The sequence below is a fragment of the Fusarium musae genome, chromosome 4 (assembly GCF_019915245.1).
Source record: "Fusarium musae strain F31 chromosome 4, whole genome shotgun sequence".
In the NCBI taxonomy this organism is placed as follows: domain Eukaryota; kingdom Fungi; phylum Ascomycota; class Sordariomycetes; order Hypocreales; family Nectriaceae; genus Fusarium; species Fusarium musae.
Window position 1 is genome coordinate 2,217,569 of NC_058390.1, and position 16,029 is coordinate 2,233,597.

The window sequence follows — 16,029 nt, forward strand, 5'->3', positions numbered from 1 at the left end:
AGACTACGTGATATGGACAAAGGATCTAATGATGAATCCCTGTTAGAAGCTCTGTACAAACACCTCAGAGTACCCAAGATAAAATATTTATAATCCCTCTGGTACTTGCTTCTTTCCCTCTTCATTGACATCGTATCTCCATTAGATGCTTGGGCTTTCTTGTCAGGAGATAGTCGCAAGAAAGTTGTACACTTAGGTAGGTCTACAGGCAGTTGGAGCTCATGCTAAACGATCCAATGTTAACCCAAAAGGGTTAGTGCTTCACCTAATATCATCAAGTACCTAGATACCTTGGCCATCAGAATTTCTTTATCTTATCAGGCTCTGAAAAAAAATCATAGCGACCTTCAAGGAAGTTGACTTTTAAACACCACCACTGTGAAAGCCCATCATTGCGATACTCGACAATGGCTGCTCAGGTGGGACCTCTGCCACAGCTCAAGCTGCCTTCGGGCCCTACGCCAATCACTGCCGAACAACGATACTGGAAGACGTTCAAGAACCAGCTTCTGATTCCGTCACCAACATCGTATCCCGTCGTTCACATCTCGGCCAATAACGATTCTTTCGCAGTCACCACAGGCACACGCATTCAGATCTACTCGAATCGAACGCGCAAGCTTCAAAAGACTATTACGCGCTTTGGGGACGTCGCACGTAGCGGTGAGATCAGGAAAGATGGAAGGGTACTGGCGGCTGGTGATGATACGGGAAAGATTCAGGTCTTCGATGTCAATTCTAGGGCGATCCTCAAGACATGGACGCAGCATAAGCAGCCAGCTTGGACAACCAAGTTCTCGCCGACTGAGCTGACGACCTTGTTGAGCGCTAGCGACGATAAAACTGTTCGACTTTGGGATCTCCCAAGCAACGACCCGACGACTACATTTGTTGGTCACTCAGACTACGTTCGATGCGCCAACTTCATGCCTGGCACCATGTCCAACATGATTGTCTCAGGAAGCTATGACTCGACTGTCAAGCTTTGGGACCCCAGGGCAGGAAGCAACAGTGCGGTCATGACTTTCAAGCATGCTGCGCCTATTGAAGATGTGCTGTCTATGCCCACTGGAACCGCAGTTCTTGCAGCTGCGGGTGAATCCATCAGCGTTCTCGACCTTGTTGCCGCGCGCCCTCTGCACATGATTACCAACCACCAGAAGACAGTCACTTCTCTCAGCCTCGCGTCCAATGGCCGACGACTTGTCAGTGGTGGCCTGGAGGGTCATGTTAAAGTGTTCGAAACGACTGGATGGAACGTTGTCTCGAGCACCAAGTATCAATCTCCCGTCCTGTCCGTCAAGGTTATCCCGTCTAGTGATGATGCCGATTCAAGCGACCGACATCTGGCAGTTGGTATGCAGTCTGGTGTTCTTAGTGTGCGAACCCGCCTCACTGGAGCCGAGGCCAACAGAGAAGCCGAACGGGAGAAGGAAATGGCTGCTCTGGTTGCTGGAACCATTGAAGCCCATGATGCCAAACGTAAGAAGCGGAAGAGGAGAGTTACCGCAGCAAAGAAGTTGGATATGGTTGGCGAGGGGGCCGATGTTGTCATTGCAAACGAGTCTCGCGCCTACAAGAAAAAGGAGCGCCCGTGGCAGAGTGACCTACGACATGCTCGATATGCGCGTGCACTCGATCAAGTCCTCGACAAAGACTCACCTGAGCATTCACCTCTCAACGTGCTGACCCTTCTCCTGGCCCTTCGCCATCGCAGTGCTCTCCAAGATGCCTTGGAGTCTCGAGACGAGCACACAGTTCAGCCGATCTTGAAATGGGTTTGCAGTCACATCTGTGACCCTCGATATGTTAGTGTCTGCGTAGAAGTTGGCCTCCACCTTCTCGAGCTCTACGCAGAGTTCGTAGGTGGTTCAGCAGAGCTGCATGAAGGCTTTAGGACTTTACACCGCCGAGTTAGGGTCGAGGTGGAGAGAGCTCAGGTAGCATGCCAAACCGGAGGTATGCTCGAGAGTCTGATGGTCGGGACCCTCTAATAGATAGACACGAAGTGTGTGGTATTATATCCCGAGTTTGTTGGGCTCAGTTTGCATTGCGCGTGGCGTTACGGCGGATTAAAATGGGAATATATGGTTGTGAAACTAGTACGAGGCTTAGGCTTGCACTTGGAAGGGCGGCCGAAAGGATTGAATGTTGGTTGTGTGAGATTGATATCATGGAATCGCTATATCTACGCCATACGACTTAGTCACTCTGGCGCACACCGCGCCTAGATATTTGACTTGGTTTGATCACATTCGGTTCCTTGTATGTGTTTGTGTGTTTTGAGTACCGTATTGGTTTGCCATCGGCATATGTAGCTACAGATATCCTTTAAGAGGCCGACCATCTTTCAATGGCTTTATCCCCAAGCTCAGGCCACTGGCTCCCAATATGTTTCAATGATTCCACTCAGGCTATGCTCAATATCGGAAGTTTTCCTATGCCCCGGGTGCCAGGCAGGTCAGCAAGGCAAGGTACCGACCCAGCATTGGAATAATACCTATAGTCGCTATATTGTGTTTAGGCACTTGGGTGAATCGCCAGCTGCAATCACTGGCAAGCAAATGCCTTCTGATTTTATAAAGCCGCGTCATCCCCACTTTCTGCTTTTGATTTTTGCCTTTGATTTTTTCTCACCTGTCCATATCTCTTCTTTTTATTTGTGGACTGACCTCTCAAAGCAAAACATTTCATCGTCTTTATTGCCATGAACATTGGGGATGACATAAATATCCTCTGGAACTCGTACCTGGAGCAGAGACCTCTTGCACTCGGCGGTGGGGGACTTGCTGGCCAGGAGCTTTTTGTGGTCCACGAAGAGTTATTGATGCGGCACTGCCTCTCTGAGGCGAGAATTGATTTCGATGGTAAGTTTTCCCCGGAACGCTTCGAGAGCACTATCTGATCTACCACGATAGGTCGGCTCTTAGCTCTTGCACGCTTTATATGATGCGGAAGAGTTTCACGACGACTTCAAGCGGAGAGAGAAAGAGAGTAATTTTGATGTTGTCTTCTCCAGAGTGCAGCTATGGACAGAGGCCTTGAGCACCATGGAGTTCGAGTTCCTAACCCTGCTGGCGCCAGGCAAACATAGCTCTGTACTATGCATCCTCATATCCAGAAGAGTGGGACTTTTTCTGATACTCCTGCTGACGATGGCTGGGGTGAACCACCGCCTGCTACGGATGACTGGCAAACTCCTCAACCTCCCATCGGTGATGAGTCTGACACTTCGGATGCACACATTGATGACAAGTCTGATCTCCCAGCGATCCCTCGTTATGAAGTTGTGCCCACTCCAAGTGGTGCTAGCCTCCAGTGTGCCTCGTATGTCATCGTCAGGAGAATGCCACACCAGACCTTAATAAAGAGTGTAAAAACAAACTCAGCAAAAGGTATCCTAAGTTCATGCTAAACTTATGCTAAGTTACCTAAGTCTTTTTGTCATTTAGAATTAAGACCCTAGCGTGCCCAGCTATAGGTGCTCTTTCTCACAGATCCATGATTGCACCACAATCTGGATCCACAACGACAACGCCGTGGAGTTCTTCGACACTGACTCGAACTAGTTCACTGGTGTGAAGCTCCTCACTTCAAGCTTGCCTTCTACAAAGGCTCATCGCGGAGATCAAGTTCTCGAAAGCATGACACACGTCGAAGGCCTGGTCAGTGTTCCTGCTCTCGATGGACATGAAGAAGCATCTGCACCTTTCACGGAGTATGAAGAGCCCAAGCTTGGCGAGTACAAACAGGCGGAAGGCCTCATATCTGCAAAGGATGACGACGGCGAATCATTTGATCAGAGCTCCAGCAAACCCAGAGTTGCCTGGACTGCTGCTCAGAATAAGGTCGTCAATGGAGCGGCTCATAGCGCATTCCTGCTGAGATTCGCACGCTGAGGGTGTATGCAGTGCCACTACTTGACATTGTCGTCGGCACTCCAGTTGCTCTGGTCGAGCTTGCTCAGCATACCGATTTCGCCCTACAGCTGATCGTCGTGGATGAAGCTACTCGCCCGACTGAGGATCTATCGCTCGCCTTTTAAGCAGAATGGCAGTCTGCATTATTTATACACATCGGCGATACTCAGCAATTGCCGCCTATGGGGCTTTCTGTTAGGCAGCCTGACTTCAAGGCTGTCTACTCCTACCAGAGGCAGATCAGCCTTTTCCATCGTATAGAAAATGCTGGCAGAATCCTAGCACGCCTCCGTCGAAACTGTCATGCGCGTGTCAACGCTGTCTCATGGGCCCAAAACATGTTCCATGGTGGCAACATGACTGTGGTTCACCGAACACACTGTGAGGCCAGCCCGAAGTTCGCACGCTGGCCTTTCAGGGGAAGGCAAGAAAACTTGCACCCTTTATCCTAAGTGATGAAAAGACTTAGGTAATTTAGTCTAAGTTTAGGGGAGTCTTCACTAAATTTATTTTGGCGTCCGCTTCTCTGCCTTAAGCATCTTCATCGGCGACACCCAACAATTTGGGCCCATTGGTCTCATTGTTGATCAAGATGATTTCAAAGCAGACTTCTTTCATCAAAGAGAAACCAGCCTCTTCCATCGAATGGAGAGCGCTGGGAAAATCACTTTCCAACTGCGCCAAAACTTTAGTGCCTACGTCCACGCACAGAACATATTCTATGGCAACGAGTGGTGAACCGCAACCATACTCTGGCCACCCGAATCGTCGCTGACTGGGTTGGCAAAGGAATTTGCAAGCTTCCATACAACGTCGTCCACCATCATGATTCGACCTGACAACTGCTCGGAGGCACCCCACGGCACCCCGTTCTATAATGATGGCTACGCAAACTTGACCATCCAGCTGATCATCCAGTTTTATCGACCGTTCAAGCCTGTCCACGTGCGAGACGAGTCGCGAAGGGCCTCAGTTCCTACCATCGCAGCTTATCGTTCGCAGATGCATGATGACCAATTCTTGTTGGATCAGGTCGCATCTGCTGAACTGCCCAAGTCACTCATCAACGTTCGTACCATTGATGACTCTCTCAATCACGAGGCTGACTACGTCTTTATCGATCTCACTCGAACTGTCAAACACGGGTGCCTCAAGAACGCCCAGCGAATCAATGTGCCAGCCTCTCGCGCACAGTCGGCTCTTTTTTCATCGGTCCGGGCAGCAAAGTTTCCCTCGTCCACCCCATCCGTCATCTCGGGGAGTTTCTCGAGGCGCGCCACGCCGTGATTGAACTCTGAGCACATCTCAATTGTCGAGTCTAACCACAAGCTTCATATCCCCTACAGCGGCCAAGCCATCAAGAAATGGGTGCGTGATGGCACTGAAGTTGCACCTACTCTAAATATGATGTCAAAAACTAGAAATTGATCCTTTCCTCTGGAGTTCTCGAAGCCGAAACTCACAGGAACATGGAGACCTTAGGTGCAGTCCATAAGAACCAAGTTTAAGAAACGGATCTCGACCTCTCCTGGTGTATGGCAGCCAACATTGAACTTTTTGGCCGATGCGAGCTCCAGTAATCTATCCTGGGGACTGTCAACGATGGTGTGGATGATGACTCTGTTTGAACTGAAAGGGGCCTCCAAGTTGCACGCCAGTTCAATGCTGATAAAAGATCACAAGCTTCTACCACATCACCATCCTTTCGTCCAAAGGTCTCGCGCACCAAAGGATGCCGTAAAGCTGGAACTTTGCGAACCAAAATTTCGAAGATAACATAAGCAGTTTCAACGGCGTTGATTCTGACGAGGAGTTTCTGACGTACAGTACTGTCCTTGTCAAAGCCAGTCATGCCCACAAGGCCGTGATCCTCAGAGAACTCGAGAACCTCTGCGTGATCGAGTGGGCTGAAGAGGCAAAAAAAAAAAAAAAAAGAAAAAGAAAAAGAAAACCCTGGTTTCGCGAGCAACAACAGAAGAGCACAAATCACAATCATTCTTAACGATCTCTATGAAAGGGACAAGCCCAGATTCTACGAATTGGATTGTCCATCTTCAGGCAGAGGTGCAAATGAAACTCGATCCCTTCGGCTCAACTCGCTGAAATACATAGTTGAATGCCACTCTGGACGATGACACATGCTTCTCAGGTGTCTTCATGGGGCTGTCTCTCGACAACGTTGATGATTCGACCCGACAACGCTGAAGAGATGAAGACCGGGAACAGTTTCGCAAACCCCGCCAACGCCAACTTCGCAATGCAGCTCGTCGTCCAGCTCCATCGAGATGCAGCTCTTGTCGACGCTCGTGACTTCTCCAAGCGCGCGTCTGTTCTCATCCCGACTCCATACAAAGGGCAGAAACACCTATATGATATCTTGCTGCGACAATTGACCAAGGCCGAAGTTCCTCAGGATCTGGCTGAAGTCCGAACTGTTGACGACTCACCCAGCCATGAAGCGGACTTCGTCATCCTCGACTAAGTGCGCACTCTAAAGAAGGGTTTCATCAACGAGGCCCCTCGCATGAATGTCGCTACGACTCGTGCTCGTCTTGGCCAGTTCATTATTAATCCGGGCAAGAAGAATCCCCTTGAGTGGCCCTTGAAAAACCCCGTTGCTTTCCTCGAGGAACGAAATGCAGTTATCAGTCTCAGGGGCTGCTGCCGTTGGTGCTTGATGTGCCAGAACTGCTGTAAGACTGGCCATCTTGCCACCGACTGCAAATTCAAGCCGAAGTGTGTTCGGTGCGATGGAGCACCCCATGCGACTCGCAACTGTCCTCGCACGGAGGAAGACGCAATCTCCGCATCCGCATCCGAACCGATCACTGCTGAAGATGGCATTCAACGAGATGTTCTCAACCCTCCGCGGGTCAACTTCTCCGATTCGAGGCGATCTAAGAAGAACAGCGCCTCTCGTGAGGAAGCTTTTGCTAAGTCCAACAAACACCAGGACGCAGTGCGAAAGGCCTATCGCAATGCTCTGCAGGCGCTTCGTAAGGTCAGGAAGGACCAAGACGTTCAGGATCTTGGGACTGATGAACAGGTCGATCTTGTGTCTAATGAGGAAGCAGGCAGCTAGGGAGCTGATGATGGCATCAGCTGATAAAGGGACGGAAGCAATGTTGTGATGTGTATGAGTTTTCTAAAAACGGTAAAGGTGAACAGGTACACGGGATTACAGATAATCAGCTGGTACCTATGCTAATTAATATATACACATGCGTACATATCTTTTGGGGCGTCGTGATGCATATTGCATAGATGATGTTTTGGGTATGCCCAAGTCTTCACTCACTCCAAACGCTGGCTGGCACTCCAATCCGGTTGGTTTATCGAAGGAGATCGAGGTTCCGCAGGAAAATAGACGGGGCTCACACCCAAAGGATGCTCGTTTCGATATATTTCCTGCATCAAGCCCAGCGTCATGTCAAATGTAACGGACATCATCCTAGTTAGAACAAAATTCATCATAAGGTATTCTAAAGGGCCATAATCTTATAATCTTAGGATAATCTTAGGATAGTCTTAGAATAGTCTTAGGAGAGTCTTAGGAGAGTCTTAGGAGAGTCTTTCCTCTACTCGTTCCCGGCTGCGATAGCCTCTGACCAAGTTTGCTTGTCAGCTTGCGCGATGCCACGAGCGTGCTCTGAGAGAGTTGCAAAGACACATAACGGGTGGCTGTTCTCAAATTGACGAGCTCGGAAGGCGTCGAGATGGTGAGCCATTGCCGCCATGTCGACATTGGAGGCGAGAGAGTGACCCTCGGTGTGAGTCACGGCAGGTTCTGCGTCGGTTACGCGTTGGAGATTTGCGAACTCTCGCTTCCATGGTAGGACTCGGGCAACCGCCTTGCCAGGATAGGCCTTGGATGCTCGGCGAGCAGCATCGTCTACCTACCAGCTTGTTCTGGCTCGCAATCCAAGCAACCTTTGCGGAAGTTGGAGTGGGTTCAGGTTCAACTGACTGACCAGCCTTGGACTGGAACTCTGGTGCCTTCCGACGTTCACCGATAACTTCAATGCCCGGATGATCACGAAGTATAACTCCCTACCTAAGCTGGTACCTCGACCTCATCCAGGTGAGAAATATCTGCTTCAGAGCCACCACTCTCCGACTTGATCTAAGGTGAAAGTGGGTGGCTGGGCATAGATAGAATGCTTGAGGGCGGCATGCTAGCAAGAAAGGCAGGAAAGGGATTCAATAGAGATGCGAGGCTTGAGAATAAAGAAAGGCTCTGAGAAAGTCCAGAGACTCGTGAAGAGAAGGCACGCAATGTCAGGAATAGCCCAATGCGCCGGGTTTTCTTTTTTCTTTTAAGGTTCTGGTGAGATGGAATTAGGGCAAGGATTTAAGCACCTAAGGTAGTTTTCACTTCCCCAGGGTGTTTTCTGCTTCCTACCTATTGTCTTGCTATTGTGGGCACTCGGGGCGAAGCTCTTTTGAAGCCAAGGGCTTTTTCGTGGCAGGGCGTTGCTGAGAGTTGCCAGGTGCTCGCAGCTGGCAGCTGGCAGCGCACATGCAGGTAGTTCTTTGCGATATCGGAATGCAGCCAAGTTGGGGAAGAGTTTTCTCTCTTTCTTTTCGAAGGTAGCGAAATCGGAGAAGAGTCTTTGTCCTTGGTGGTGACCGAGAGGGAAGTGATCGTGGGAAGGCAGTTGGCTGTGTGATCTGTGACTCGCGGCTGTACCAGTGATATAGGGGTAAAACTGAAGCGTAAACACTATGATGCTAGCGCAGAGTGTTTTCAGCTGCCAATGCGTGTAGTCGAATAAATATAGCCGATTTATTCACTTGAGAGTGGATTCGAGAGTACCTTAATTGGTCGTATGTCATAGAGGATAGAAGAGGAAGATGATGAGGTGAAAGCAGTTGGTGGCGCATTGTCTGTGATTATGCCGGTGATAGAGAGAGAGTCAAATTGAAGAATACACACTTCGATGCCAGCGCAAAGTGTGTTCCGCAGTCAAGGCGCGTGGCCGAACAGATCACCAATCTGACCTATTCCGTTCACTTACTCGAGAAAAGACTCAAGAGCAAGTGGCCGTCTTACCAGGTTATGCCTGGCTGGCTTAAACTGTTCTTTAGATCTCTGAAGTCGTCGCTAGATTGGCACCCGTATGATCTTGGCAGTAGAGGAACCAAGCACTGAATTTTGATGGACGATGAGTCGAATAACATCACCGAGTCATCTTCTGGCTCTACTCGAAATACCCCATGACCATTCTCTCGAAGGTGACTGAAAAAGTAAACCAAGTATGTAACTTAGGTAGTATAGTGAAAGATCGTACAGCCATTCAGAGCTTCACTCTGCAACCAGTATCACAACAACCACACGGCCAGAGAGCTCATCAAGTTATGTATAGGGTTCATTGACCTAGGCTAACTTCCAGATAAGGGATGACATTGCAGATGCCGTCTCGTAGTATTAGCCCCCTCTACATGGCCCGTTGCACTCATCGACCCTTCACTGTCACAGCCCAGCCAGATGAGAATGGAACCGCACCGATTGGTGCACTCAGAACTACCACATATTTCCATAACCGAGCCCACTAGCATCAGCCAGTCGCGAGACCTCTGTCAGTCGGGCAGCATCGGAGCGCGCAATGTCGCAGGCAAGAACCAGTTTCTGCAGTTTGGGGTGCTCGTCGGAGTCCAAGACACTCAGACACCCAGTGCCATCATGGACCCATCGCTTGATGGCTCGGCGGCAACATGCCACAAGGAGATCTTGGTGTACTGTTTGATACGCTGGCGCTCCCAATAGCCATATTGCCCGATGAGTGCCTGGCGGATGTTGACCTCAGTTTTGCCACGGTCCAGAGTCACATACTGGTGGCTGACGCCCTGCTTTTGCGAGTCGGACCATGTCCACGGGACTGAACCAGTTTCGTAATTCAGTGACAGCCCAAGGGAGACCTTGTCGGCTTTTTTTTTCGCACATTGCCCCTTTCAACATCACCGAATAGTTGCCTTGCAATGGAAGGAGGATGATCCTGGTTGAGAGTGGCCGCCTCCAACTGAGTTTGTTTCCCCTGTCGGGCAGGTAGCTCCAGGTCGGCAGGAGGATCAAAGCGGGAGTTCCAATCGTCAAAAAGTGCGTGGAGGAAAGACTGCCAGTCGCTCACAGTCAGTCGATAAGGCGGGTTTGCTGTGTCTCGGAGCCGTTGGAAGACAAGAGAGCATGACCTTCTCGTGGGATGTCATCTGTGCGTGCTTTGTAACATGTTGACCAGCGGGCCGATGGGGCAGCACATGTATATCGCTCAAGACATGCTCTTGAGTAAGCCCTGGATCGATATACTGGGGGCGCTCATGACCACCGTTGCCTTGAGGGCCATTGCCTTGGGGACCGCCATCGCACACTGTAATAGCCCTGATAGGGGATGAAGATTAGGAGTGTACACTTTAATGCAGACTCAACCAGGGACGCAGGAGTCGCAATAGCGAGGTCGATGCGAGAGACTGCATGTTCCATGAGCTTGCGAAACGCCTCCTTGTGCTTGGTGATGTTGACCGCGTATGTGTCCGGGTCCTTTCGTTTCTCCTTCCAAGCCTGCACAACGCCAGCCACTCTTTCTCGTTGGTCTCAACAATGTTGCGAGCGCACTCAGAGAAGGATCCGAATACACGTGAAGGGTTGGTATTCTCGAACCTTCGGGCGTTGCTAGCATTAAGATATTGTGCTAGTGTGCGACTGCCCCTGCCCGCGGTTGGTTGGAGCGAGACGTCGATGCTGAAAGGTTCAGATTTGGTCACGCGTTAAAGGTTGACGACCTCCTTTGTTCTATGGGAGAACACGAGCAACAACCTTCTCTGGAAACTTGGCAGCTGAGCGACGAACTGCATCATCAGCGAGCCGCGAGCTTGTTCTGACCAGCAGTCCAAGCAACTTTGTCAGTGAGGGAGTCTGTGTTGGAGGGGTTCCCAGATGTCTGTATTGTTCACTCTCAGGGTCCCAGTACGTGTCGTAGGCCAGCTTAGCCTCAAATTCGGCTCAGTCTAGGTCACAGCCAGGCTTGAATGTGACATCATCAACGCTCCTGATGATCCCCTTCTTGTCTTTCCATTGGAAACGCATGGTGGTTCCTTTGATTATATTGACAGTGAATAGGCAGTCTTTCTCTTTTGTCGAGCTTCGGCTTTTGCTGCCTCATCCTCAGCGCTCTTTTGGGCTCTTCTTTCCTGGGCCTTGGATGGTCTACCGAGTGTTAGATATTGAGGTCCGAGTGACAGAGTGCTCGACTCCCAAGGGGACACTCACATTTCTTTCTTTCCATATGCATTAGGATGCTTTGATGGCTTCAAATCCTTATTCCAGAATCTGGCTTTGACACCAATTCCGTCAATACCTGGAGACGCTGGCTTCGAAGGGGGTAAGATGAGGTTGTTCTTCGAGGGATTATAATCTCGGTAGATCTCCCGCATTAGCCCCCTTCTCATGCCATCGGTGACGGCTGTCGAGCCCGGATAGAAGGCAAGAAACAGCCTTGTTAATGGGATATCTTCCGCCAGCGACAAGGGAGGGTAATCGTCCATGGCTGAGGAGGGATTTCTAGATAGACGCGTCAGACATCAGCGGATGACCCAACTTTGCCTTCGTTTGAGACATACTAGAAGCAGACGCAAAACTCCTTGAGGCCACGAGCGTAAGCCGAGACCTCTGGTGAAAAGTGACAATAGGTTGAGAGGTGATAATGAGGAGAGTAGGGCGAGGGTGAGGATGATGGCTCGACCGAATCGAGGGCGGGAACACTGAACCCTTGATGCCTTCAATGTGAGCAAGCAAATCCACGAGTGCAACCCTGTAACACAGCCTTGAATCTCATTTGGCCATCAGTCAATCCGGGAATAGGAAACGCTGGGTATTTTGGTGAAAATGTCAACCAGTGAGTGGCGTTGGCACCTGGAAGTTGCGAAGAGGAAAAGATGGCGAAGGGCGAAGCCAAGTCTGTGATTTTTATCTTCCACAATCTTTTGGTCTTCACTACCTTGATTGTTTGGATAGGTTGTTTTAAGGGGCTTTAGTATAACAATAGGTCAGTGTTGGCAGCTGTCAGCTTTGCTGCTCATCTGAACCCCCCGGTGAGCTTTCAGGGGGATTATGCCAGGGCCGACACTCTAGCATTACCTACCTACCTTACCTATTTAGCAAAGCTCATTTATATATTTTATTTGCCAGTGTCTGTCAGTGCTTGCCAGCTTTGCTTCTATTATGTGTGACTTATATAACATAACAAACATGGCTTAGGTAACTCATCCAGCCACATCCTAAACTCTTCATAAAACTTTTGCAAACGCTGACTTCTTTACCTAAACTCTTCACAAGACGATAATAGTTCTTTGTTTACTTCTAGCCAGTGTTCACACAGATAATCTGATCCTAGTACCCTGACGGCCATCAAAAGTATCAGTTTGCTACGTTCTAGCAGAGTGACAAGCAGCAACAAACTCCCCCACAAACACAAAGGTATGCAAGGAGGAAGCATTCTTAGCATATAATCAAAGGTTTCCCCTCCTTCTGACTTCACCTTAGCAACTTTCGGGGCATATTATATATATATATATACGTTGTTCACTCTGCTTGGCTGTTGCTAGCTCGCCGACCTTAGAGCTCCGACGCCAGACAGAAGATAACCTCGTCTGGTACAAGCGCCTGAGCACTTGGGTTCGTGACAACGCCGCAATGGCCGTCGCTGAGGGTCGCTCGGCAATGCTCTCATCGGAAAGGATATTGGTCAGCCAATGTCCACCAAGACAGACCCCAACCTTTCTTTCGCAATGAAGCGTCAGACCACTGGCCATTTCCATCACCTGTCAAGTATTGGTGGCCAACTCCATGGAGGCTTTCATGGAGGCACTGTCGCTCGTCTTGGCGTTGGGCCATGTCCTGGTCTCCATTTATGATCTGATTCACCCACCTCATGTACACACTGAGTTTCTTGTTCGCAACGGCTCATCTCTCGACAAGATCTCTGGGTTGATTATCCCACTTGCCACCATCCTCGACAAAATCTCCGTCGCCGATGTCTCCGCTGACGATGAAATTGCTCTGTCAACCCTTCATGCTTTTGAAGTCATGGATTTGTCTGAACTTGGATATCATGGCAAAGGATCAGACGAGCTAGGCGAGAACCTGCAAGATAGGGGCCTTGTTAGGAAGAGCCAGCGATGCATGTTCGCGATGCTTTTTCCGAAGTTCGTCACATTCGCGTTGACTTCGACTGGAGTGAGGTATTTGTCATCTACAACACGGAGTCTGATCGCAACCAACGTTAGAAGATGCACCCTACTGCCACACAACAAATTACCACCGCTGTCCGTGCAACTTTCAAGGAACAGAGCTCGTCATCATTGGAGATCTGGTTTCTTCCTTGAGAATCCTTCGAACACCATAACTGAAGTGACATCCTCGCAAATCTTCAGGTCTTCACAAACCCGTACGCGGAATACCTTACCGACGTTCGTTCCAGGTACACTGATCTGACGTACAAAAACTGACCTTCAGTCTCTTGTTGATAGCCCAGAATATGCCCAGATGATGGCAATTTCTCAGGGCAGTGGCTCATCCAACATGTCGGTTGATGAACTTGCTTGCGTTCTCAAACTCCGGAGCGAACGTCAACGCAGCATCCCACTTCAGCTCGCAGTGATGATTGATGGGAACCCGCCTTCCTCAGTGCCCATCTTCGCATCGCCGACTCGAGACCGCTTCGAACAGACCTACAAAGAAAAAGTTTTGGTTGTCTGTCGACCATTCACCCGCCAATTTCCGAAACCTGTTGATGGGTCACAACGAGATCTCCCATCCCATCTCTGCGATTGGAGACACTGTACGAAACCTCGTCCCATCGTTGTTGAGCACCACAATCCCAACGTTGACCGGAGCATATGACGAGCCTAAGGATAATTTTATGATAAACTTATGCTCCCGCAGTTTACCACCCGAGTAGTCTTTGCACACACGTCTGAATCTATGTACCTAGTGCAAGGTCATATATTTATTTCCCTTTTGTCAAATTCGAACCAAGGCCCTGTGCGTACTTTACAGCGGTATTGTTTGTTCTCATTTTCGAGTCCCTTTTTGTCTCGAGGAATAAATTGAGCAGCTACTCTACCCAAACCAAGCGTGGGCCGTCACCCCAATCATGTTCATCAGCTGGGCTACATGCAGTACGTCAGATACCGAGACTGGGTGAAGCAGAGACACAATGTTGGAATAGCTTCACCACAGCAACGCATCACCCCAAAAATGCCTTGAGATGCTATACTGCGATAATTAGGGCATACATTCGGGCGTGATGTATGAGAGATCCTCGCCGGTCTTCAGTTGCACCCTCCCCTGGAGAGGCCCTCAGGGGTTGACGGCCGTATTCATTTATCATGACTGTCAACAGCCGCCAGCTGCCCGACAGTGTCAACCACTGAAGCCTTTAGTATTCCCTCACCTTGCAGTGATTCATTCCCCTTCTTGCTATTGTTTACACTCCAATTTTTACTCATCATTGCCTGAGCACCGCGTTGTTCGAAATCACCACCCTCTTGCTTCCTCTCCTCTCCTCTTCTCTTCACCCGCGCATCATCATCGCTCGCGTTTGCATAGAACTTCACAACACAAGTCTGAGCCGCGCATCACTCAAGTTCACTTACTTCCCTCTACCTCGCTCTATATTACACTACTTCCGCATCCGATGTCAACCGCTCGCCCTCATCTCGCGATGTTGCCGATGCATCACCATCCCCTTCCCTTTCCTCCCCAGGACCCAGTGATCAGAGCCGCCGATCTCATGGCACTTATGAGAGATGACCTTGTTGAGCACGGTGTCGACGACCTAGTTTCAAGATATTGCGCTCTCAAAAAAGCTACATGGTCAGCGATAAAGATATCGGTGATCTGATTGTGGATATTGTCAAAGAAGCACACAAAACAATTCACGTTCCCCAGACTAGCTGCAAGAGACGTATGCCTGCAACTGCTGTGATCATGCAGCACCCATTTGCCGAAAAGCCTCTCGGTCCAGCTTCACATGGACTTGACATCGGCCAATTGAAGGAGGACCGAGACAATCAAATCACCTTTAACATGAAGGATTAAGCCACCGGTTGGTTCCATAATCTGCTCAGTGCTGGTTGCCAGCTACTCCTGGGCTTTCATGATGGCACCGTTGCACGACTTGGCGTCGGGCCTTGTGCCGGCCTCGTTGTCCGTCTTGAAATCATAGTCAGGAAATTTCATCAGCCACATATTCATTTCAAGTTTGGCATCCGCAATGATGGTAGACCTGTGATCTTCATGGATTTAATCGTCCCCCTTGATTACATTGTTGATGCGATCACTCTCAACAGCATCAATGCAGATAACATGAACTCTCTCGCACCTCTCCGTATGCTCAATGCTATCGACATCTCGGGGCTCGCGAACTATGTCAAGGGATCCGATGTTCTCAGAGGATATTGATATGTCAAACCCTGTCAACCACATTCACCTCGCGGCTGAGAAAGTTCGCCATCTTCACATTCACATTGACCGGTCCGAGGTCTTTGTCATTGACAACTTGGAGTTTAAACGCAATCTCAAACTGTATCCTCCTGTCATGCAGAACATCGCTTCTGCCGTCGCTAGCCAATTCAGAAAGAATAGCCAGGGATCTTTTGAGGCACGGTTCATCCATGAGGAATCATTTGATCGTTCTTGGCCAGATATCCTCGCTGATGTCACGCAGTTCACCAAACCATACGCAGACTATCTTATGGATAGTCGTTACGGTTACGCGGACCTGGCCTTCAGGAACTTAGGCCCAATCGACCCTGATGACCGACCTGATCGTCCAAACAAGGCCTCTACCTTCTTCATTAGTGCCGAGCATCACACTGTCGCCTTACTAGCCAGTGCTGCCAAAGAACAAGAGATGCGTGATGACCGTGCGTCCAGACTGCTCAATACGTCCATACGAGCTGTTGTTTGGCGTGATGAATACTCTACATGGAAACCCAGCGAGAATGATCTCGAGAAATACGACATCTTCTTGACCACCCTCCATATTACCTCTAGGTGACGAGAAACCCCTTGCCTGACTCACTTTGCTCAACTACGAGAGTACTATCAGCG

The 16,029-nt window shown here is 49.7% G+C and overlaps 5 protein-coding genes across 5 annotated transcripts; all 5 read left to right on the forward strand.

The window, feature by feature from the left end:
* Nucleotides 1-407: 407 nt before the first annotated feature.
* On the forward strand, nt 408-1,994 carry J7337_005629 (uncharacterized protein; the record flags this gene model as incomplete). The annotated part of the gene is made up of 1 exon (XM_044823304.1): nt 408-1,994. One exon carries the CDS (start codon nt 408-410, stop codon nt 1,992-1,994), a length of 1,587 nt encoding a protein of 528 aa, XP_044681795.1.
* Nucleotides 1,995-3,103: 1,109 nt separating this feature from the next.
* On the forward strand, nt 3,104-3,899 carry J7337_005630 (uncharacterized protein; the record flags this gene model as incomplete). Its single annotated transcript, XM_044823305.1, has 2 exons — nt 3,104-3,337; nt 3,570-3,899. 2 exons carry the CDS (start codon nt 3,104-3,106, stop codon nt 3,897-3,899), a joined length of 564 nt encoding a protein of 187 aa, XP_044681796.1.
* Nucleotides 3,900-4,745: 846 nt separating this feature from the next.
* Nucleotides 4,746-6,402, forward strand: J7337_005631 (uncharacterized protein; the record flags this gene model as incomplete). The annotated part of the gene is made up of 2 exons (XM_044823306.1): nt 4,746-5,132; nt 6,070-6,402. The coding sequence occupies 2 exons, from the start codon at nt 4,746-4,748 to the stop codon at nt 6,400-6,402; spliced, it is 720 nt and encodes a 239-aa protein (XP_044681797.1).
* A 42-nt stretch (nt 6,403-6,444) lies between these two features.
* Nucleotides 6,445-7,002, forward strand: J7337_005632 (uncharacterized protein; the record flags this gene model as incomplete). The annotated part of the gene is made up of 1 exon (XM_044823307.1): nt 6,445-7,002. The coding sequence occupies one exon, from the start codon at nt 6,445-6,447 to the stop codon at nt 7,000-7,002; it is 558 nt and encodes a 185-aa protein (XP_044681798.1).
* An 8,341-nt stretch (nt 7,003-15,343) lies between these two features.
* J7337_005633 (uncharacterized protein) lies at nt 15,344-15,976 on the forward strand (the record flags this gene model as incomplete). Its single annotated transcript, XM_044823308.1, has 1 exon — nt 15,344-15,976. One exon carries the CDS (start codon nt 15,344-15,346, stop codon nt 15,974-15,976), a length of 633 nt encoding a protein of 210 aa, XP_044681799.1.
* Between the last annotated feature and the right edge of the window lie 53 nt (nt 15,977-16,029).